Source organism: Dasypus novemcinctus, chromosome 2 (genome assembly GCF_030445035.2).
Source record: "Dasypus novemcinctus isolate mDasNov1 chromosome 2, mDasNov1.1.hap2, whole genome shotgun sequence".
NCBI classification, from domain to species: domain Eukaryota; kingdom Metazoa; phylum Chordata; class Mammalia; order Cingulata; family Dasypodidae; genus Dasypus; species Dasypus novemcinctus.
This window is the reverse complement of record NC_080674.1, coordinates 106,970,904-106,995,041: the sequence shown is the minus strand read 5'-3', so window position 1 is coordinate 106,995,041 and position 24,138 is coordinate 106,970,904. Positions and strand designations below refer to the sequence as shown.

Genomic DNA, 24,138 nt, shown 5'->3' with positions numbered 1-24,138 from the left:
GGTTACTACCAAGCACCAGCTAGCAATGCAACTGGAAAAAGACCTTGACCAAAAAAGGGTAAAGGGTAAAGACAAATGAGTTTATATGGCTAAGATACTTCAAAGTGAGTCAGGAGGTCATTCCAGAGGTTTTCCTTATGCAGGATCTCACTACCAAAGTAATATTGCCTTATATAGCGAGGCTCCTGAGGGCTCTGGAGACATCCAGACACTATAGACAGGGTAGACTGCTCAGTAGTTTGGCGCCCTGCCAATGGGTCCTACTTTGGAATTTTTGCTCCCATGTGACAGAGTTGGACTCAATTCCGGTTCCCTACAGATGGCTCTTTTGCCCCTTAGTTTGAACCTGTAGTTAGTACTACAGTTGACAGGTGTCTGTCCAAAATATTAGGTCTTTGGGCTGTCCGTATAACAGTTGGGCTTTGAATCTCAGAAGATTTGCAACACCTGTTTTCCAGTTCATTGGACTCCTGCAGGACAACTAACAAGGAGATGATGATGGACAGTGACCATCTCAAGGAACAGGGGTTATTTTTAACTAATAATTTGGAGGTCACTACAGCTTAAGCAGACATTCATTTTTCCAATGGCCAATTTTTTCCCATTCGTGTATAAATAGCCCTACTGCCTTCATGGTCTGGGGCATTTACTTTATATAAGGTATGAAAATTTGTCTTTTGCTCCTCTGAGCTTTTTACAGGACTGAGAAAGCCTCTCCCTTTTTCCTTTTAAGGCCCTTCTGAAAGTTTTGCAACTTTTCTTTGGCTCCGAAGGGGAGTTTAGCTTCCTTTTGTGAACATCATCTTCCCACAGATACTATGCTCCTATCTGACTATAAGATTTTTCCAGAATTTCTTTTAAATGATTTAGAACATTGATGATCCCAAGAGCCATTAAGGTAAAACTATTTGTGGAATTATACATAGTATATTAATTCCAAACTTCACAGAATAGAGACGATAGTAATTTAACTTAAACTGAGAAGGTGTCCCTGTCTTTTGGGTTTGGAAGAGCCTACGAGATGAAACTAGAATGCAAAGTAAAAGGATTTTTGTTTTTTAAGAGTTGAGAAGGCAAATACATAGCTAGAAGGATTGACAAATGAATGTGGTTTCCCTCTTGAAACCACACAGGCATTATTGAAAATTTGTGAAGGGTGGAAATTTGCCATAGAGTCCTTTGGCACAGGGGCTATACTGAGGAAAACGGAAAAGTAAAGGCATCAAGGGATCTTATGTGACAGATTGGTAGAGGGGAGGGACTAGTACTTCACAGATAGTTTGTAAAGCACTGATCTAGAGCTATATGAACCTGAAGAACAACACAAGTGTCTACAGGATAAGGACTGAGTGTATAAAACCTCATGATTCCTTTACTCTTTGCAGTTTGGGTTAATTTGACTATAAAACTGCTATGAACAAATTTGTACAATTTTGTGCACAACCTTTGGTAGTCATATACTCTCTTCTCTAGGATATAAACTTAGAATTGTCGAGTCTTTAGGGTAGATATGTGTTTAGCTTTGGAAGAAACTGTTTTCCAAAGTGACTACAGCATTTTACATTCCCAGTAACAGTGTATGAATTTATAGATAACATTTTATGTTCCCACTAGCAGTGTATGAGATTTGCAGTTGCTCCATGTTCTCATCAATACTTGGTGAGCTTTTCTGGTAGTATGTAGTTATAAATCATTATAGTTTTAATTTGCATGGCCCTGAGTAACAATTATGTTCATGTGAAGCACTGGCTTTTTGGCTATTTGAATATCATGATCTTTTTTCCCTTCTTTTTTACTTTCCCTTTTTCCCTCTTTCCCTCCCTCCCTCCCTCCTTTCTTCCTTCCTTCCTTTCTTCCCTCCTTTCTTTCCTTTCTTTCTTTTCTCCCCTTCCCCTTCCCTTTTCCCTTCCCTTTTTTATTGTATATGTGTGTGTATTTGGCTATTCTCTTTTATGAAGTGCCATGTAAGATATTTTCTCATTTTAAAACATGGATTTCATCCTTTTCTTTTTTATTTGTTGACTTTATATTTGCTGGATATGAGTCCTTTGTTGGATATCTTCACTCAGTTTGTGATGAACTGCTTCACCTTCTTAATGGTGTCTTTTGATGAACAGAAGGTTTTGATTGTGATGAAGTCTGATTTATTTTTTTGGTTTACTTGTTTTTGGTGTTTTTTTTAGTCTTTTATGGATAGTGTTTTTTTGTGTCCTGTTTAAAAAATCTTTGGCCTATTCCAAGGATTTGAGGACATTTTCTTGTTTTCTTCCAGAGGCTTTATAGTTTACCTTTCACATTTAGATTAATGATTTATCTGTAGTTAATTTTTGTGGAAAATGTGAAATAGGTGGTTAAGGTGATTGTTTTTTTTCCTATGCAGATAGGCAATTGCTGTCTTTGCTGTAAATTCATTAACTGAATATATGTGAATCTAATTCTGGACTCCCTGTTCTGTTCCAGTATTTTATTTTCCTTTCTTTGTGCTAGTACCACAATGTCATATTTACTATAGCTTTATACTAAGTCTTAAAGTCTGAACCATTCATTTTTAGATGTTTTAGAAACTGATAAGCTACATTTGTTTTTTGCAATATAGCCATGTATGATAAAATGAATAATCATATATTTAATATTTAACTGAAAATGTATTTAAATTCGATCAAATTAATGGTTATATAATACTTTCTTAAAAATATTTATTTATTTCTCTTCCCTCCCCCCCCACCCCGGTTGTCTGTTCTCTGTCTATTTGCTGCGTCTTGTTTCTTTGTCCACTTCTGTTGTTGTTGTCAGCGGCACAGGAATCTCTCTCTTTTTGTTGAGTCATCTTGTTGTGTCAGCTCTCTGCGTGGGTGGCGCCATTCTTAGACAGGCTGTGCTTTCTTTCGTGCTGGGCAGCTCTCCTTACGGGGCGCACTCCTTGCGCGTGAGGCTCCCCAACACGCGGGACACCCCTCCGTGGCAGGGCACTCCTTGCGCGCATCAGCACTGCGCATGGGCCAGCTGCACACGGGTCAAGGAGGCCCAGGGTTTGAACTGCGGACCTCCCATGTGGCAGACGGACGCCCTAACCACTGGGCCAAGTCCGTTTCCCAATAATACTTTAGAATAGCAATGAATCTTACATACTTAAGTTACTTATCATAGGACTGTATCAGCACTGCAGAACCTTTGTTTTTAAAGGTTTATGCTTTATGCTAATATAAGATTAAATGATTAGAAATACAATGGCATCCTCATTGACAGTTATGAACATATTAGAAAAATGGTTATTGGACATGCAAAAAGCTGTATCTCAGGAAGAAACTTAATAGACTGACTTAAGCTATGGTTCATAGGCCCAGACTTTTTCTTTGTGCTAACAATCTCTGCAGTAATATAATATTTTAGTCTCATTCCTAGATGTTTTAGTGGTAGGTAAATATCCGTAATTGATTTTAGAATTTCAAAATTTTAAGCATTTAAAACATCCAGAGCTCCCATAGGAAAAAGAAGACATACTTTGCTGTAATTTTAAAGAAAACTTAATGAAGAAACTGTTGACATTCAACTGGACACAGAAATCAAAAGAAACCAGCATATCACCTGGAGATTAGTCACATCAGGAAATAGTTAGCACCACTCCAGCTGCAGGAGCAAAAGAAGAAATGATATTACAGAATTATAGTGAGAATTAGAGGCAGGAAGGATCCGGTGGCAGTTGATGGTGGTGGTGGTTGGTAGGTGAGTGCCAGGGATGGTAGTTGTGTAGAGGGCTGTAGCTTAAACCAAGGAAGGAACAGGGCAATAAATATCATGATATCCTGACCTCTTACTTCTCTTGTGTTCTGATTTGCCACTGTAAATATAGTCTGTAAGGGTCAATCTCATAGGCATAGCAGCAGGGAGAGAAAGGCTAAAAATGAATTAGATTGGGTGGGGGTGGTGGCAACCTGAAAATAACCAGCACAGAGTAGTTACTTTAAACTGAAAATATGAAAGGAAAAGTTTTCTTTTTAATGTTTCCCTTATTATTTAGGGTCTAAACAAAAAAATAGGATTTTTTTTTCTAAGCCAGATTATTCTTTATAATATAAAATATACACAGGACCAAAAATCATTTCTGTTCAAGAAAAAGCAGGTCATAATATAGTTAGGAAGGGTTATGAGATCTGGCATAAATTAATATCTTCTTTATTTGAACATTTTCAAAATATATATGTGATTTGAGTAGATTTTTTTTCCATTTTGCAGTGACCATGAATGTATTTAAAAGTAATATAAAACTACATTTATTTAAATGGCACATAACAGGACTATCCTATTAATATTTAAGTAATATTGCAGTTGATGACAATAAGAGAGACTTTAAGCAAGACTTTTTGAAATATATTTAATCATTTCCTTTTTTTTCCGTTAGTGGAAAATTTTCAGCATTTCTTGTCACATGGAAAGAGACAAGATAATTTGTCATGATGTATCTCAAAACAGCATTTGAATATTTTAGTTCATATACATCACTCTACTCCTTTTTGTACTGCAGTTATCTTTCTCATAGATAATGTTCTGGGAAAGCTAAATTCACGTAAGCAGAATTGTGACAGAAGCCTGAACTGAAGTAGCAACTAAATTAGCTTATCACTTAAATTATATCTTTAAATACCTTTCCCTAGGTTAACAATGGTCCGTAGTGGAAAGAATGGTGACCTTCATCTTAAGCAGATTGCATATTATAAACGAACTGGTGAATATCATCCCACTACATTGCCAAATGAGAGAAGTGGCATAAGAAGAGCAGCAAAAAAATTTGTCTTCAAAGGTAAAATTAATATGCTTAACCTGGAGTATGGTATGGGGTTAATATAGATGCTTCTGCACATGTTCTTTATGGAACCTGAAAATTTCTGTAGCAATTAGTGTTGTTTAACAATTACTAGTTAATGAAGCCACCCAGTGAAAAACAAATAGAAATCTCACTGAAGCTATCTGAAGGCCAGTAAGCATTTAAAGTGCAATTGAAATGATAGGCAAAAAAAAAAATGACACCATAAAAGAAAATATAACACATCAAAATTCTGCTTTTGCTGACTCAGGTGGTTTTTCATATAATGGTGTACTTTCGAGCATTGATGCCACTTTTAATGAGGAACTGATTTTATGCTTCATATGAAAATGTTGAAAAAACTCATTGGTTTATTAAAGTGAAAAATGAAAGGAATTAACTATATTTCTATAGTTTCCCTACTCCCACTCCCATTAAATATTTTCCAGATTATATTTATTTTGGACCCTAAGTCTCCTGAATGAATTAAATATTTGTAAGGCAGTAGACTGTTTTTCTTCAAAGGTTATGATCATTTCCCCCCATTTCACCCCATCCTGCAAAGAAAAAAAGAAGTATAAACACTAGATAAGTACATGAACAGTTGTGATATTAATGGAAGTTTTACCTATAGGAACAGCATTAGGTTTTCCCCAAAGCAGGACAAGAAAATTGTAAGATAAGTAAATGCCTCCTCTATGTATACTCATCCCAATAACTCCCACAGGTTGAAGATGGTTTGCCTAAATCCATTACTGCTTAGACTAAAGTGAGGAGTCACTCACTCATGTATTTATTCATTTATGCAACAAATATGAGTCTCTACTATCTGCCAACCACATTTTAAGTCTTGGGGATACTTGGATAAATAAGATAGACAAGGTTCCTACCCTCAAGTTGTTTACCTCCAGGTCAGGAATGTTCCACTTAGCACGTCCTTAGGATTATTAGTAGTTTAATGGCTTATTCTGGATTTTGAATAGTTGCCCCATCCACATTGGAGAAGTGGCAATTCTTTTTCTTTCCTTGGTTTCTTCCTAGTTGCAGATTCTTCTCAGGTTTCCTCTGAGGAAAACAAAGAACTATTTTGAAAATTAAGGTCTCCCACTTTCCCACCCTACCATCACCACCTCTAACTCAATCTAGAAAATCCTGAGAGTATAGTTACTTACGAAAATGCAGCTATATGATGAAATACTATTTTAAATTCTGTTCTAGGAAGTTGCTTATTTGTCTGTAATTCATTTGCTAATTCATGCCATTTTTAGGAGACACCTGCAAGTATTTTTTCAGTTTGAATGCTCAGTAGAGATAATTTCATATTCTGGCAATATTGTGTGCTTTGGTGAACAAATCCACTCTACTAGTATTGATAACTATAAAATTATAGCAGCTAGTGCTCCTCCTAGACAGCTAGTACATATAATGGCCAAGGACCTTTCAAATTGTATGGTAGTATCATTAAAAATAAATATTTCATTTTAGGAGGAGAAAGATTTTGTAAAAAAATGAAAACAAAAACCTTATAGTTTTAAGATGAAGCCATGATTTTCTTAAAACTACAGAGATCTCTAAAAAATTGTAATTCTATCTTTTTGGTATCATTTATTTCAGAAAAAAAGCTGTTTTATGTGGGAAAAGACAGAAAACAAAATCGTTTGGTAATTGTTTCAGAAGAAGATAAAAAGAAAGTCCTAAGAGAATGCCATGAAAATGACACTGGAGCCCATCATGGCATTTCCAGAACACTTACTCTAGTGGAATCCAGTTACTATTGGACTTCTGTGACCAATGATGTCAAACAGTGGGTATGGCTATGTATTTAAAGTATTTTGAATAATGTCTTTATAATAAATATCTGAAATTCATCAATGCTCTAGATTTATTCTGGGTATCATCTCTCATATACTTTTTGTATAGGAAGTTTTTATACAAAACTCTTGAAGTTTTATTTCCCTTTACAATTCTTTATTAAAATCATTGAAATATAATTTGAACAAAAAAGAATCACTAAACATACAGTCTTTTGAAAATACCTGATTTAGATACCTTTCTAAGTATAGAGCCAGGTTTTCATCATTACTTCTTTATGTGGGTAGGACTTAAAGGGAACTGAAATTCTTTTGACTAAATTATTACCTCTTTGACTACAGTTGAGTTTTTGTGTGTACTCATCTTTTGTGCCTATTCCATCTTGGGTTAGAAATGTCAAATATGGCAGAAATCCAAACCAACTAAATATACAATCAAGTTTTGTTCGTAAGGAAAAGAGACTCATTTTTGTGACTTTATAGCCTATTAAGAGCTTTAACTTTTTCTGATAGAAAATTCCACTAGGGTTTCTGCCAGTAGCTCAACTGATCCCTATCCATTTTAATATTAAAGGACCAAATTCCTTGTTATGTATGTGAAAGCTCTTTAATAATTATAGTAGTGCATATCAGAAAGCCTGCTATTTCATCCATAAAGGATTAAACCAACATTCAACTAAATACTGTCTGTGAGATAGCAGTTTATGATTCTGTACAGATATTCCACAGACCTCTGTATTTGAAATTGCCTTGAAAATGTGCCACATATTCCTTTTCAAATATTCGGTGAAATCTTTGTCAAATCTTTTCATTTGAAAATGAATATGGTTTTTGGAAATAATCAAGTTATTTGAATTAAAACTAATGAATACATTAAAAAATTAAAATTTTGATCAAAAGTAGTCATGTAATAAAATGGTTTTTAAAATTTTATTTATAAATTGGCTTTGAAAGTAGTTTCCAAAGTGAATTCCAGAAATATATTGAGCCATAGTTACCATCAATAAGTTGAGCAACTGATTACTTCTCACCTCATTCAAATGAAAGCCCATGGCAGCATGAGCTTTGTTTTTGTTTGTTTTTTTGCTTACTTTTTTTTTTTAAAGATTTATTTATTTATTTATTTCTCTCCCCTTCCCCTGCCCCGGTGTCTATTCTCTGTGTCTATTTGCTGCATGTTCTTCTTTGTGCACTTCTGTTATTGTCAGTGGCCCGGGAATATGTGTCTCTCTTTGTTGCGTCACTTGTGTCAGCTCTCCGTATGGGCGACGCCATTCTTAGGCAGGCTGCCCTTTCTTTTGTGCTGGGCAGCTCTCCTTATGAGGCGCACTCCTTGTGCATAGGGTTCCCCTACGCGGGGGACACCCCTGCGTGGCAGGGCACTCCTTGCGAGCATCAGCACTGCACATGGGCCAGCTCCACACGAGTCAACGAGGACGGGGGTTTGAACCACAGACCTCCCATGTGGTAGACGGACGCCCTAACCACTGGGCCAAATCCACTTCCCTGGGCTTTGTTTTTTGTTTACTGTTTTCCCAAGATATAGAGCAGTTTCTGGCATCTATAAATATTTTTTTAATAAAATGATCTTTTAATAACTTAAGAGAATAGATAAATGAATTTCTCAGTGACAGCTTTCAAAGAATGATCTTTCATATATAAAAATTACTGTATTTTCAAATACTGATTTAAAATTATATCAAATCTGTTTAAGGATATATTCATTTATTAAGTATTTATTAGATGTGAACCAAAAGTATGTTCTGTGTGAATAAGACCTTCTTACAGTATGGTCATTTAATAGTAGTAATAACTAATACATGCTTATCATTCTGAGTAGATGTTTAACTCAGTGGTCTATTCTCAGTCCTGAATCTTCTCCATCAAAACACAAGTGCCTATAAATCATTTTAAAATTCAGATTCATAACATTGTTTTTATTTTGTATTTTATCTTGATTATGTGTCTTTTTTTTTAGGTATATGCTTGTCAGCATTGCCAAGTGGCAAAAAATACAGTTATTTTAGCACCTAAACAACACCTTCTCAAGGTGGAAAATCCATGGAGTATAGTTACTGTTGATCTGATGGGACCTTTTCATACAAGTAACAAAAGTCATGTATATGCTATAATCATGACAGATTTGTTTACAAAATGGGTTGTGATTTTGCCTCTAAGTGACGTTTCAGCATCAGAAATTACTAAAGCTATTAGCAATATATTTTTCTTATATGGACCTCCTCAGAAAATAATAATGGACCAAAGAGATGAGTTCATTCATCAGGTAAGAAAAACTATTTATGTCTGTGAGTATATTTTAGTCTCCCTTCAGTGCCCAAAACAAGTGCCTTGTACATAATAAGGTACTTAATAAGTTTAGATAAATCCTGCAATTATAAAAGATGTATTATATAGCACAAAGTAGTCAGACTGGAAATTAGGAAGCCAGGATTATAGTACTTATTTTTATCACTAAGTAATTGTAAAACTATTTTCCGGTTTCTTCAAACTAAAATGTGGTAAGATCAGATGATCTTTGTTTCCTTCCAGCTTAAAAATTCTATGATTTACATGTTAAAGGGACTTGACTAAATGGAAAAATATATCATATTCATACATGAAATTGCTTAATACTGAAAGATATTGATTCTTCCTAAATCAAAATTAATTTGTAAAAGTAATACCTTTCTAACTAGCATTTTAAAAGAGGGAGATTTTCCAGTTTAAAATTAACTTTAAAGAATAAGTAAGCATGAATATATTTGAAAATTCTAAAAAAGAAATGTAGCAACTACTAGACTTAAGGCATATTTTTAAATTCTTACAATTGACAAAGTATGAGGATAAAAATAATCAGAAATAGCATTGCACTTTTTGTGTCTTAATCCAAAAAAAACCCTAAAGTTGTGTTTATTACAGAGTTAAGTCCTGTGTTTAAGGTCCCCAAGACCACCCCAGTTTTGATTCTGTATGAGGACTCACAGGGCTCAGTGTGTTGTACTTATGGCTAAATTTATTATAGCCAAAGGATACAGAGCAAAATCAGCAAACAGAAAAAGCACATGGGGTAAAGTCCAAGGGAAACCAGGCACCGGCTTTTAAGAAACTTCCCTCAGTGGAGTCACGTGGGACACTCTTAATTACCTCACCAACAAGTTGTGACAACATGTGTGAAATGTTTAGCAGGGAAGCTAAAATGTAAGACTTAGTAACCCAGGGTTTTTATCGGGGCACTATGTACCAAAATTTCATTTGCCTGGCACTATGTTCCAAAATTCCAGACTTCCAGAAGTGAAGTAGGTGTTCAGTATAAACAACGTTGTTTATACTGAAGTTTAGACACACTGAACCACCCTTATCAAATTCAAAATTTCAAATTTCAAGTTCCTAGATGCCAACCAAGGGCCATATTTATTAAGCAGACCTTTCAAAGGACAGCAGTCTCAGGTCTGCTATGTTAACTCTTTTTTGCACAGGTCCAAACAACCTCATCAGTATTTATGACCTAACTTAGTAACCATTTAAAATATATAGGGAGAGAAAGAAAAAATATTTCTTCTTAAACAGTTAATAATGGGATGTGTGTACCTGTTGAGTACTGCTCAACTTCTCAAACCATGGATCAGATTGGTCATTGCCACTCTTATTTCCCCTTCCACATTGATTTTTGCACAATAGTTGCTTGTTGTCACAACTTTCACTGGAAAACCAGTTTTGCAAAGGTAGGACATCATCAAAAGGAATGTAGCTTGATCTATTGTTGACCCTGTGAGGTACATCAAGCTAGTAATGTTCACTGTGTCCAAGTAATGAGAACAACTTGACAGAGTGTGGTATCTGTGGTTATAATGATAAAGTCAGCATTACAAGTAAGTGGAATAGGGAAAGATTAATTAGTAAACTTAATTCACAATTAACATAGGTAACAATCAGACATAATATAATTTAGCATTTCAAACCATGTATCAAAATTGCATTCGGATAATTTTTTTAATATAACAGAAAATTAGTAGAAAATTCAGCTGACCTTTTTTTAAATCTCTAGTGTGAGAAATAATAGCCTTAGGAAAGTGATAAAAATTTCAAAGGAAAAAAATCACTAAATTCGGCTGCATAAAAATTAAAAACCTAGGTGTGGTAAAATGATCAGAGCACAAAGACAGATAACAGAACAAGAAAAATACTTATGGCAAATCCATGTTAGAAAGGACTATTGTCTTCATTGTATAAGATTCAAATAAATTAATAAAATTTGTCAGTAGTGTAAACAGAAAATCTATAGAAGGATAAAGCTAATAAATATATGAAAAAACTGTTCAAACTCAGTAAAAATCAGATAAATGCAAATTAAGACACCATCATTTGCTTTTCTAATCAGCAAAAATATTAACATTATCAAATCGACTACTAGCACAATGATAACAAACATTTTTGATGGAGTTGCAACTGGGAACTAAATCTTTTATAAAGGTAGTTCATCAAAGATCCATAAGGAGCCAAAAATGTATTTTTGCCTTCTGACTAACAACTCTGTTTCTAAGAATTTATTCTAAGGAGATTATACAAAGTATAAAAGCAACTATTATGAAGATACTTAATACAGTGCTGTTAATATTAGTGAGAAATTGGAAACAACCTGAATATTCAAAAAACAGAAGTGTTTCAGGAAAATGTCTAGCCACATGATGAAATGTTATAGCCATTGAAAATAATATTTGCATAGAAAAGGAAATAACATTGAAAATATTCACAGCATAATAGTAAATTAGAACTTTATTAGAGTATCACAACTGTAATGGATATAAACTCAAAAATAATATTTTATAAGGTTATCTGTGGAGTGTTTTTTTTTTAAATTTAAGGATGATGGGATTATAGATTATTTCTTAATTTTCCGGTTTGTATTATAATTTTTAAATAGTTAAAATATGCATAATCATTTCTTGCATTTGTGGTAGAAATTGTACAAATTACTGGTGCTCAACAATCTAGTTCTTCTATCATTCTGAACCTGGAAGGCTCTACTTCCAGCCCCTTGCAGGTGGACAAGCCTAAGTAACTAGTTCTGGCAAGAAAAACTGAAGGAGTGGATGTGTCGCTTCCATTCTGAGCTAGTGACAAGCCTATGCTCAATTTTTCAGTCTTCCTATCGTGCTCTTTCTCTGGGGAATGACTGAATCTTTCAGATAATACATGCCAGTTTGGTGGCTTTTGTCACCCAACAGGGGGACCCCAGGAAGTTTGGCTGCTTTGGATGCCGCTGCCTTGAAGGCTCTGCAGACATGGCTGAGGTTGGGAAAGGGTACCTTTCCTCACCGGAGGGCCTTACTGCAGGTTGTTCTCAAACACCTGGAGCCTTCCTGGTAACCAGAAGGCACCAAGGCTTCCCCTCTAGAACGCGGCTTGGTCTCCATTTGGGGTACTCTTGGTCGAGAGTGCTGTGGGCCTTCTGGTCTTCTTCACCTGGTCCAGTGGGACCTGGCACCAACTTGCCCACCCACCCACCCCATGCACAGGACGTGCCCAGACCCTCTCCTGGCAGGTAAAAAAGCCAATCAAGGCTGCTGGGCCTGCCTTGATCCTGCAGACAGACCTAACCTACACTATCTGGGGGGAGGTTGTGGGTCTGGAGCTGGTCTTGTCGAGGGGGCTGGGACCTCTTCCTCATCACTCCTTCCCAGTTCCACTGTTTATGCTTCTGAAATAAAGAGGACTTGATCATAAAAAAAAAAGAAGAAGAATACAGTATCTTGGAGAGACACCCAGGTCTATAGCAGGCTTTTTATAAGTAAGAAATGGAACATTGTTATATTAAGGCACTGAGACTTGTAGATGTTTTCTTGCTGCAACATAATCCAATCTACCCTAACTGACACAGCAGTGGTCTATAAAGTGGTATGTGTAAAGCAATGCATTTCATCATTTCATGGGAAGGCAATATTAGAACTTCTGTATATATTTCTTTTCCAACCTAAAAAATAAGAAAGAATTGAAGCTTTACTAATAATGTATACAGATTGATTCTGACTTAGATGAGAAGACAGAAGATTGTGTGTCATATGATGTGTGAGATATTTTAAGAGAAAATAAGGATCCATAACATGGGAGACTACAATGGTCCCCTCACTCATTCTTTTGCTTTCAGATTTCAGTGGTTAATTGAATTTATGAATGACATTATCTAGTTTTAACCAAACTACTCTTTGCAAAATGGCTAGGTGGTGGAAAGTTCTTGCTACAACGCAAGATAGTAATAATGCATATATCTGTCAGCCACAAGAAAATGATAGAGCTGACATTTAATTCCTAGTACTAGATCTTTTTTAGAAACTTTAATGAGATGAAAACAAATACGAACTAGACAGATCTGATAGAAAATTCGCCACCAAAATTCAAAATTATCAAGAAGCCTATTTGAAGTATCAATTTACTTCCACTTTTATTAATGAAGAAGCTTACCCTAAACGAATATACTACCTCATTATATTAGCCAATAGTATGAAGCCATTATGATTAGCCAGAAATTTTTCCACTTGTTATTTTTCCTGTGATTAAAATGTCTCAAATATTACTTAGCATAATAATAACAGAATAAAATGTATCTTTTTATCAGCAAATACTAGCATAGAAAATACCACTAAAATGTTAAAATAAGATTAGAACATAATATACAATGTGGGAAGTTAATAAACTTCCTGTACAGTTAGATGAAATTACAAGTGTTTCTAACATATCTTAGCATATGCTAAATTGTTTCAATGACATGCACAAAGAACTTTTTATAAACCTCTGAAGGAAAGAGCCTATTCAGTGGGAAAAATATGACTAATTAGACAATGTCCTCTAGAAAACTATAATTATAACCACTGATGGAATATCTGCTTTGATAGGGGAATAAAATAGTGATGGGGTAAGGATGTTAAGATAGCCTTTCATAAATGTAGTCACTGTGTCATAACTTAGTCATCCTCTTGAAACAAAGAAGCTGAATCCTTTTCCAAAGGTTAGCCATTTAAAATTATGGATCAGGACCTCAGATTGAAGTTAATTTAAATGACACGTATTCCCTGGGATTTTTTAAAAATTATTTTTTAATTAAAAGAAGGCATCCTGAATTAGTACATATATTGGCTATAAGCTAGGACTTACTTGTATTAAGCTGCAAGTAACAGAAAACTCCTCCCTCCCCACTCCCCCAGTATATAAACTCCAATAAGAGTTTATTTTGTCATCACCTGAAAGAATGCCAGGTAGTCCAAGACTGGAAGGGTAGTCTGACTGTCTTTGGGACCCATGGTCTTAGCTTTCTGTTCCACCATCTTTGGTGTGACCCTCAGACTTGTGCTCACAATATGGCTGCCAAAACCCATGTCACCTTTTTTACGTTTCAGGCAAAAAGAAGGAAGAGCAACGGGCAGTAAAGGCTAACAGCAGATGAGTCTACGCCCACCAACTTTTAAGAGCCCCACAACTTCCATTTACATTTTTTTGGCCAGAACGTCATCCTATGTCCACCACTACCTACAAGGGAGCTTGGGAAATATAATTTTGTTTTCTTTCACCCTCAATTTTTAGCTTTATTTGATTACTCATTGTAACTCGTTATAAGCTCTTCTGTTTACAATTAAGCAAAAAGCAACTTCTAACAGTAAGTCTAACAGGCTTAGTGTTAGAAGTTTTCTAAATTCATTTTTCCTTTTTTTTGGCCATATCTTAAAGATAATGACAGCAACAATAACCAAAATATTAGCAGTTGAAAGTTATGAAGTGCTTACTACCTACCAAGAACTCTTTTAAATGCTATGCAGATCTTATTTAACCTTCAAAAGATTTGTGTGAGGGTAAGAATTTCCTCATTTTAGAGATGAAGTAACTGTGTATAGACTTCACTGACTTGGCCATGGTCATACAGCTTTTAACCAGGTTATGTGACATAGTATTTATTTGGGAAACTACTTAATTAAAATATTATGTGTACTCAGATTTTGGGTAAATTGTGCTTTTACATTTCCTTGCTGTATGAATGTTTTTGGCAAGCACTTAACCTCCCAAGGATTCAACTCTTATCTTTAAAATGAGATTAATAATACCTAAGATGGTTGTAAGATAGAAGTGATAGCAATGTAAAGCACTTAGTTTACTAACCAGCACATAATAAGAACTCAATAAATGGTAAAAAAAAATATTTTATTTTGTGTAGAATAGCCGTGGCCAGTGAAAAAGGCTAGATTCAAATTCTTTTTAAGCTTTGTAAAATCAGTGGAAAAATAATATTACAGATTTTTAAAAGTTAGCTTTGTTTTAATATATTTTTCAGATCAATGTTGAACTGTATGGATTGTTTGGCACAAAGCATATTGTAATTTCTCATGCCTCTCAAACTGTTGATCCAACTGAGAGTACACCTAGCACAATCAAAACGTTCCTCTCCAAACACTGTGCTGACCACCCAAACAACTGGGATGATCACCTATCAGCTGTTTCATTTGCCTTCAATGTAACTCACTTAGTATGTGCCGTTTTATAATTCTATACTTCTGAATTAAGACTCATTTCTTGCCTAGGTAAGTATTTTATTATAAACTTGCTGTTTATTTTCCTTAAAATAGGAGCCTGCTAAAAATACACCATATTTTCAGATGTTTAATCGAAATCATTATGTGCCTGAGACTTCAGATAGTCTTCATGGAGTGGATGCTGATAATACAAGTATGTTTGCAAAAATTTTAGATGCAATTAAAGAAGCTGATAAAATAATGGAGAATAAGACAACTACAGTCAGCCAGGTAATTCTATTATTAAGAAAAACTATAATCAATCAAGTGATCATTTTTTTTATATTTTCAGTATATATCTGTGTGTATATTTATACACATACATACATATACATACATATACATACATATACATACCCATTCATATAGTATACCCTTAATCAAAATATTTTCCCATTAAATTCTACATGTCTTGATTTGATAGTATGCTAATTAGCGATGAAATTTTGCAGACAACAGTGGGAGCACCTTATATGTAAAGTGAGGTCATAATACTGACTTGAAAGTGTTGTTTTAAGAATTAAATGGGATTCATGCCTACTTCTTAATAGCTTTTAATATTATTGCCTGTATTTGTCTTCAAGAAAGTATAGCTCATTTGTCCTTTGTTCTTTTGATATTGTTTTTACATTTGTAGGTGGAGAATGACAGTTTTGATGAACTAAATAAAGCCCAGATAATTGTTAAAAAGAAACCAAAGCAATTAAATCCATTTAATCTAAAAGTGGGCCATGAAGTTTTAAGACAAAGGAAAAATTGGTGGAAAGATGGTCGTTTCCAGTCTGAATGGGTTGGCCCTTGTGTCATAGACTATATTACAGAAAGTGGATGTGCTATTCTGAGAGACTACACTGGGACTAGACTTAAAAGACCCATCAAAATGTCCCACCTCAAGCCCTATATTAGGGAATCCAGTGAACAAGGTAAATATCAATTGTTACAATTTTACTTTTTCTGAATGAAGAGAGAAGCTAAAAATACACGAATCTCATTACCACCACCACCTTTGGTTAGGTTTGCTTTCTCCCTCTCAATTTTATATTTATAGAATTTGGTATTGTTTTAGATATCCCACATAGTCTATTTAAGTAGAGTGTCTGTTATGGAACTGTCAGGCTTGTAAGAGATTATGTTCTGATTTCAGGTGTATTTTCATAGTTCATGTGGGAGATACTGAACCTGTTTTACAGAAGAAAGGATTCTATCTTCTCTCATTTTACTTTTACATTATTAGTCATTTTGTGCCTCATTTGAGCATGAAAATTCAGCAGCTAAGGTCATTAATGCCAAAAACAAACATACTGTCCAGAATCCAATTTTGAAGAGAAATGTATCAGGGGACTGAAAATATTAATTTTTGGTATAACATTATAGGCAGGTTATGAGAGGGGCAGGTGGGAGTATGGGGTGGAATTTACTCAGAATGCCATAAATATTAGAAAAAGTGATAGCCCCCTAAAAAGGTTATACTTTCCCCAAAATATAAATGGTAATGAACAGTCAAGATATCCTAATCTTTCTAAGTTGTTCTTTCACAGATGAAAGCCAAATGACATTTTTGCCATAACTCTCAAATTAGGGCTCACTCTACATAGACCTTTATTTTGTCCTACTATATCAATCCCCTAGAGTTTCTCTGAGATGGATAACTGAGGGGAAGTTAATTAACACCTTAACCAGTTAATTGTGCTTTTTCTAAAAAAGAAAGATAAAGCATCAATATTATTTGAAATTGAGTATAATTTATGGGAAATACAATATAGTATATTTGTAAATAATATGAACAACAGCAACTCAGTTAATAGGCGTATGTAAACAAGAATAATAGCAGTAACAACAGGAAATAACTTTTCCTTACCCTGTACCTTTTTTCTTTAGGGTGTGAAGCCCTTGAGAGCTGCTTAGTGATGGCTCACCTCTGCTTCTGATCTGGGCCACAACTATGGTGTTAAAAGCTCTTAGTGCCTTCCCTTTTGCTGTGACAAACCCAGTTGCTCTAGCCAGAAAATTTATCTCGGACTGTGTTCTAATTCTGAAAACTCACAAGTACCTTCACTTCTTTGTTAGAAGATAAACACATTCATTCCTTCCACCTCTTCTCAGTTCCAGAGTTCCCTTTATGATCACTCCCTTGTACAAGTTAGATAGAAAAAAATAATTGTATAAGTATACATTCTCCTTTCTTCTTCAGCATTCCTCCTTAACTTTTGGCATTCAGGATTTGTTTCCTTCCAGTTTGTTAATTTCCTTAATTAATATAAAATTTACATTTAAAATGTTGCTGTATCAGGATCTGTTTAAACATTTTGCAATTTTCTCTTGCCAAAGACTTTCCTAGAAAGACAGCCAAATATTTTGCTTTTCTGAATTTTTCAGAACCAGTTGGTAGAACAGTTTCTAAACAAAGACAGTTTAGTTCTTGCCTCATGTTCAGATTTTCTGCAGATATTTCTTCCTGTAATATAAAGAATTTGTCAATATCAATACTGGTATACACAAAAGGAACCTAAGATTTTTATGTATGAATTGGTTTTATTTTTTCTTGTTGATCAAAGGAAGTGCTGATCTGGCCATCCTAGAGCCTTGTTGGCTGAGTACCATTTGGTCCCTTATTTGTAGAAATTGTATTTCTCTTATTTGTAGAAATTCAAAGTAAATGTGATTTCTGTCATATTTTTCCTCAGTTACACATATTTTCTTGAAAATTCGCATATCACAACCTAAAGATTCCCTGAGTGGAATTTAAGGCAAACTATATGTCTTTGAGTAATCATGCATCTCTTTTATTTGACATGAGTTTGGATGAGCTAAGTCCAAAATAACTCGAATTTGTGTCTATTTGTCATTGCAACTCTTACCAGCCTTGAGATTTCACAGCTGTATTAAAGGCTCACTGTCTGAAATAGATATGCTTCTGTTGCCAACTTCTTAACTGTTCTTATCTAGAATATAATGTAGAGAGAACACAGTACTATGGCTACAATTGCTATTTTAAGCAGGCCTGTTCGTCATTTTGCCTAGATCAGTGCCAAGCACCTTTTCAGACTCATTGTTTTATAAAAATAATAAGAAATTTTATGGGATACCATAATGTCTCTTAGTAATTATATTGTTCCCTTTTGAATGAGAAAATGATGTTATTGACGCACTATTACATCTGACATAGATCTATTTTTATTGTGGCAACATATACAACAAAATTTCTAATTTTAAATACTTTTAAGTGTACAATTCAGTGGCACTAATTATATTCACACTGCAGGCAAAGATTTTGAGTAGTTTTATTGTTTTGTTTTAGTGGATGTATTGGGATAGCATCAACAAAAAGTTTTCATCTCATTGGCCTCTATAGTCCCCCATTTGTGAAATATTTTTCATTATTGTATTAATTTCCTATTGCTGCTTTAACAAATTATCATAGATTTAGACTTGAAACACAAAAGCTTTAACCTTAAATTCTTTAGAAGTCCAACATGGGTCTCAGTGGGCTAAAATCAGGCTTTGGCCTGTGTTCCCTCTGGAGGCTCTACAGGAGAATCAGTTTTCTTGCCTGTTTCAGCTTTTTGAGGCCACCTGCATTCTTTGGCTTGTGGTCCTCTTCCTCTGTCTTCAAAGATAGCAATTACAGGTTGGGTCCTTCTGACATTGCATCACTCCAGCTTCCTCTTTTGCCTCCCTCTTCTACATTTAAGAATGGTGTGTTTACATTGGGCCCACTTGGAAATCCAGAATAATATGAGGTGGCATATTCAAAGATTCTAGGCAGGGATGAGTCTGTGGACATCTTGGTGGACCATTATTTTGCTTACACAATTATAGTCTGCATTCATGACAAAGCAAAGCTTAGTCCCTATGGCATCAAGCCCATGGTCTTGACTTCATTATTAATATAGTTTATGTAAAGAGCCTTCTTTTGATCTCTTACCTAATCGTTATTTAGTTTTCTCTATTATTAGTATTGGTTATTTATTATAAAGATAATGATGTATTATCAATTTTTTATTATTGCCATTTCATTATGAGGACGGATATACTAGTATGGTAAAACATTTTAAATAATTTTAGGATTATCAAGCTATATATATCATTTAGACTAGTCATCTCTTGAGAAATCTTGTGCTTTTTAGTTGAAGAAATAAATAATCCAGATCACTCAACGTTTTGTGAGACTTTGTGTTTTAGTTTCCTGACTTCTAAAGCAAGCACCAAATAATGGGTTGACGTGTGAGATTATTGGCTCAGAGATTTAAAACAGGAGAAGTTCAAAATCAAGCATTATCAAGGTGATGCTTTCTCCCAGAAGCCTGTGGCATTCTGGGTCTGGCTGGTGACTATCCTTGTTCCCTAGTCCTTAGCATTTTTGTCACATGGTAATACACACAGCGACCTCTCCCAGCTTTTCCCTTTTCTTCCCAGTTCTGTTGATTTTCAGCTTCTGGCTGCCCCCTCTGTGGCTTTCTGTCTCTATGTGTCTAAATTTCATTCTGCTTTTAAAGGGCTCCAGGAATAGAATCGATTAAGATCTATCTTGATTTAGTTGCGGTATACCTTAATTGAATAACTTCATCAAAATGTCCTATTTATAATGGGTTCATACCCATAGAAAGGAATTAAGTCTAAGAACACGTTTTTCTGGGGTACATTGCTCCAAGCCACTACACTTTGTATTTTTGTTTTTTAAAGATACTTAGATTATACAAATGTCACATAAAAATATATAGGGGATTCCCATATGCCCCGCTTCCCACACTTACCACATTTACATCCTTCGTTAGTGAGGTACCTTCATTGCAATTGATGAACACATTTTGGAACATTGCCAGTAAGTCTGGATTAATGTTTCCATTGTAGTTTACACTCTCCCCCACCCAATTCTGTAGGTTATGGCAATATTTATAGTGGCCTGTATCTGTCATTGCAGTGTTGTTCAGGATAATTCCTAAGTCCCCAAAATGCCCCCATATTATACCCGTTTTCACACGTTTGTTGTAATTTATTTTTTTCCTTAAGGAAATTAAAAAATCTAATTCTTAATCTCATTTTACTTCTTAAAACTCAAGGAAAAGTAAGTCAAAAGTGCTGGTCAAAAACAAATGATGCTTTTGTCAAATAGATGTCATAATAATAAATGAATTCATAGGAGGACAAATGAAAACTGCTCAGATAAAGTCTATTGTGTGATGTAACCAAGTAGAAATGTTCTTTAATATGGTATGTTCACCTCATTCTGTGTCTTGAGGACAAAAACTTCTTCTTGTTCTTTACTATATCCCTAACTCAGTATTGTTCTAGAGCAGTGCTATCCAATAGAAATATAATGCAAAATTAGGTAATATGTAATTTTAAATATTTAGTAGCCATATTCTAAAAACACAAAGGTGAAAAAATTGTAATAATATATTTTATATAATGCAGTATAGCCAAAGTATTATCATTTCAACATGTCTGTAGTCCCCAAGAATCTTTTTTAGTAACCTTTATTGTAATGAAGTAATAATCTACTGAGAATTTTTTTGGGGGGAGGGATACAAACAGGACTTGACACCTTCAGAGTCTCTATTGTATATAAAAAGACAAATAGAATTTCTATGTATAATCTTTGTTTTATTATTACAGTTTTATTACAATAAGGTACTTTAAAATTTATCACTTATTTTTTAAAAAGATGTATGTATGTAATATATATCACTTTCATACAGAAGCATTCCTTTTAGAAACAGCCAGGATTGGTTGAGTCCATTTGTTTCTAAGTCCACTGTAACAAGATCTCTGAATGCATTTCTAACAAATAAAGTTCGTAGCGTCTAAGAACTTTAAATCTAGGCATATATATTCCCTGTATATATGCCTTATTGGACAATTTTTTCTAAAATAGACCTGCTTCATCTGTATCGAAAAAATACTTTAGGACTGAGAACTCTTCATCTAATATCTCTGCAAGTATAATAAGAAATTCCTTAAGAGCTATGATATCTTCCCTCATTGATTCTTTGCAGCATTATACAGATCTATGGAACTATCCATAGTTTATTAGAAAAGCTTCATTAGCAATACTTTTACCATGCTTAACCTTTTTATGTTCTCATATAAACTACTACCTGAATGCCTTCTCCAATATTACTAGAATAATATCCAATTTAGATGTTGAACCCTAGCAGCCCAACCTCTAGCAACATGTTCTAAAGCTTTCAATTTCATTGATCGTCTTTTCTTCTTTCTTGGTGCTATCTGGCATGACTATTTTCTCTGTTAGCATGAATTGAGTTTTGTCTTGCAGACTTGTTCTTCTTGTCCAGCAAGTCATCCCGTAACAGCATATGGAAATCATTATTTTCTTCCAACTTTCAATTATCACTGCTTGTATTTCCATCATAAATATGTGCAACCTCTTACCAGCAATTTCAACCTGTTCACCACTTTAACATTAACAGAAATTGGTGGGGTTAAATTTGAAAAACTTCTCAAAACTAAAATACCAAACACACCTTGTCTGCAGAAGAACCAAATGTGCAAAACTAAAGGACCACTCAGATCCAAGCCCCCTTAGACCGCCTGTTGTTAGAAAGCATAGTTTTGTTTGCTCTATCAAAATTTGTAAGTTGGAAGTTCTTTAATACATGAACTTCTGATGTTGAAATATGCTTAATGAACTTTTCAAATCTTAGTGCAAGGACAGATAGGGTGGGATCATGTTCTAGGATGTACTTTCAAATGTACCTGCTGTGAGAAACTTTCATTCATCTCTAAAGCAAATGGGCCATTAATCTTCCTTTTATTATTTCTTGAATGTAAAATTGGTGGCCTGTTTAAACTATTAAAATCTTTAAGAGTATCTATTAATGTTTTTGGCCCAGGAAGTGAATTGTTGTAGGAAGAGTTAATTTTTGTAATGAATTAAAATATCAGGTAAAAAAGAATTCTTTTATATACATTAATCCTCATATATAAAGATGCTGCTTGATGTTAGTTTAACATTCACTTTGACCATTTTTTTTCCTGATGGTGATGATACATTTGCTCAAAGTAGAATAAAGTGCTGATAAGGAAAATACCCTGTCAGACCTTTGGTTCAGATTTAATCTGACCTTTAAAATTTCCTGAAAATTTTGGTATTAAATCAGACTTAAATAAGCTGAGTTTTTAAGCTTCTCCTTATAACTTCTCTACTTACACATTCCTATCACATAAACCTGGTTCTAGGAACTGTCTTAGTTTTAGTTTATTACTTCATATTGTAGCAATTTGGTATTTTCCTAGTTTGGGGTCTATGAAGACTGGGGAATTATCTAAAGTTGTAAATATAAAGATTTAACAATCCTGTTTGTTAGGTAAAAAGAACAGGAAGACCTGGATGTTTTTAAATCCTTGATGCTTCCTTTTTATAAGTATATAAATGGTCAAAATTATATGTTTTTGTATTCATTATTTGACATGTTTATTTATTTAGTAGACAAGGGAGTCTCCTCTCCCCTCCCAAAGTTAATCTTAGTAGGTAATTTTAATTATTCTTTGGCATTTGTTCCTCATTTACCATTGTTTAACTTAAAAACTTATGATGTTTCTTTTTTTTTCAGACAGTCTTTATCTTTTACAAGGTTCAGTAGTGGCAGATCATGACTACCTCGGATTGCCTGAAATTCCAGTTGGAGCATACCAAGCAAATATTCTGGTAGAAGATGCAACTATTGGTGTAGTTAATAATGAATTACTGACATCAAGCAAAGATCATGAACTATTAGAATACAGAAATACCAAAATCTCTCCATTGATAGAAGATCGTGTTGCTCTTGAAAAGCAGGCTTTTAGTCTCTTGGACTCTTCAAACCACGTTCTTGAGTACTTAAATTAGTAAATACCAGAATTCATTAATGTTGTTTAGAGAATATAACCCTTAAACCTTGATGTCTCAATCTATTAAAAAAGGTCTAGGGAAGAAGTGTCTTGACACCCTTGATGACTATATCTTGAAGTTTTTTTTAAACAACTGTTTAAAGTTGTGTCTGTTTCCATGCCAGTGCATATATATATATGAAGTCAAAGGAAACATTATATAGAATTCACTTTTCCCAAAAAGAGAACAGGCAAAGTACTATTGCTTCTTAGAAAGTAAATTAATTTCCAGCTCAAAACTTTCAACCTCTTTTCTTGGTATTCATACTGTGTTTTCAGTTTTACTTTTTCTGAAATATTTCCCTTTTAAAAAATAAGTGATAACTATCTGGCAATGGGTTAATAAATATTGAATCAACCATAACAATGAGTTAAATGAAACTTCTCTCTTTTGTTGGACTGTATAAAAATAGTACTGTAGGAAAAATTTTTAGGGTTGTCTAGTGAGGAACCCTGAACCCAGGAAGAAGCAAGCCCTGTGCAGGAAGGAACCTTAAACCCAGAGAGAAACAAGACCCTGGAAGGTAGGAACCTAGGAAGCCTGAACCCTAGCAGCTGTTAGCAGACATCTTGTTCCCACATGTGAAAACAGACTTTGGTGAGGGAAGTAACTTATGCCTTATGGCCTGGTATCCGTAAGCTCCTACTCCAAATAAATACCCTTTATAAAAACCAACCAATTTTCTGGTATTTTGCATCAGTACCCCTTTGGCTGACTAATACAGCTGCTCTGTTCTCTTTGGCTGCAATCAGGCAAATGGCTTATCTCTCCCCAGGGCTGCAGAATCAAAGTTCTCTCTTCCGTGTCTGTGGAACTCTCTCTTGTTCTCATGTGTCTTCTGTGCTTCTCTGTGACTTTCCCATTATATAACCCACCAGGGGAGCAGGTACTCAACCTTGAGTTACACCTTACTGACATGGTTGAATCAAAGCCCCAGTTCAAGATTTTAAACTATAATTTCTATATCCATGACTTCATTTAGCAGATATTTGTTTTAAAGCACAGTGAAGAGCACTATGGGAAAATAAAAATATGTCAGATATATACTATAAAGGACTTATAATCTGGTAAGGAATATAG

General features: G+C 34.5%; 1 protein-coding gene across 1 annotated transcript in view; it reads left to right on the top strand.

The window, feature by feature from the left end:
• GIN1 (gypsy retrotransposon integrase 1) overlaps nucleotides 1-23,424 on the top strand; it is a 33,743-nt gene extending 10,319 nt beyond the window's left edge. Inside the window, exons 2-8 of the mRNA XM_004477205.3 lie at nucleotides 4,653-4,798; nucleotides 6,416-6,609; nucleotides 8,591-8,896; nucleotides 14,930-15,121; nucleotides 15,222-15,398; nucleotides 15,805-16,090; nucleotides 22,742-23,424. Of these exons, the coding sequence (XP_004477262.1) occupies nucleotides 4,660-4,798; nucleotides 6,416-6,609; nucleotides 8,591-8,896; nucleotides 14,930-15,121; nucleotides 15,222-15,398; nucleotides 15,805-16,090; nucleotides 22,742-23,016 (1,569 nt within the window). The 5' untranslated portion in view covers nucleotides 4,653-4,659 and the 3' untranslated portion in view covers nucleotides 23,017-23,424. The remainder of the gene's footprint in view (nucleotides 1-4,652; nucleotides 4,799-6,415; nucleotides 6,610-8,590; nucleotides 8,897-14,929; nucleotides 15,122-15,221; nucleotides 15,399-15,804; nucleotides 16,091-22,741) is intronic.
• The last annotated feature ends 714 nt before the right edge of the window (nucleotides 23,425-24,138 follow it).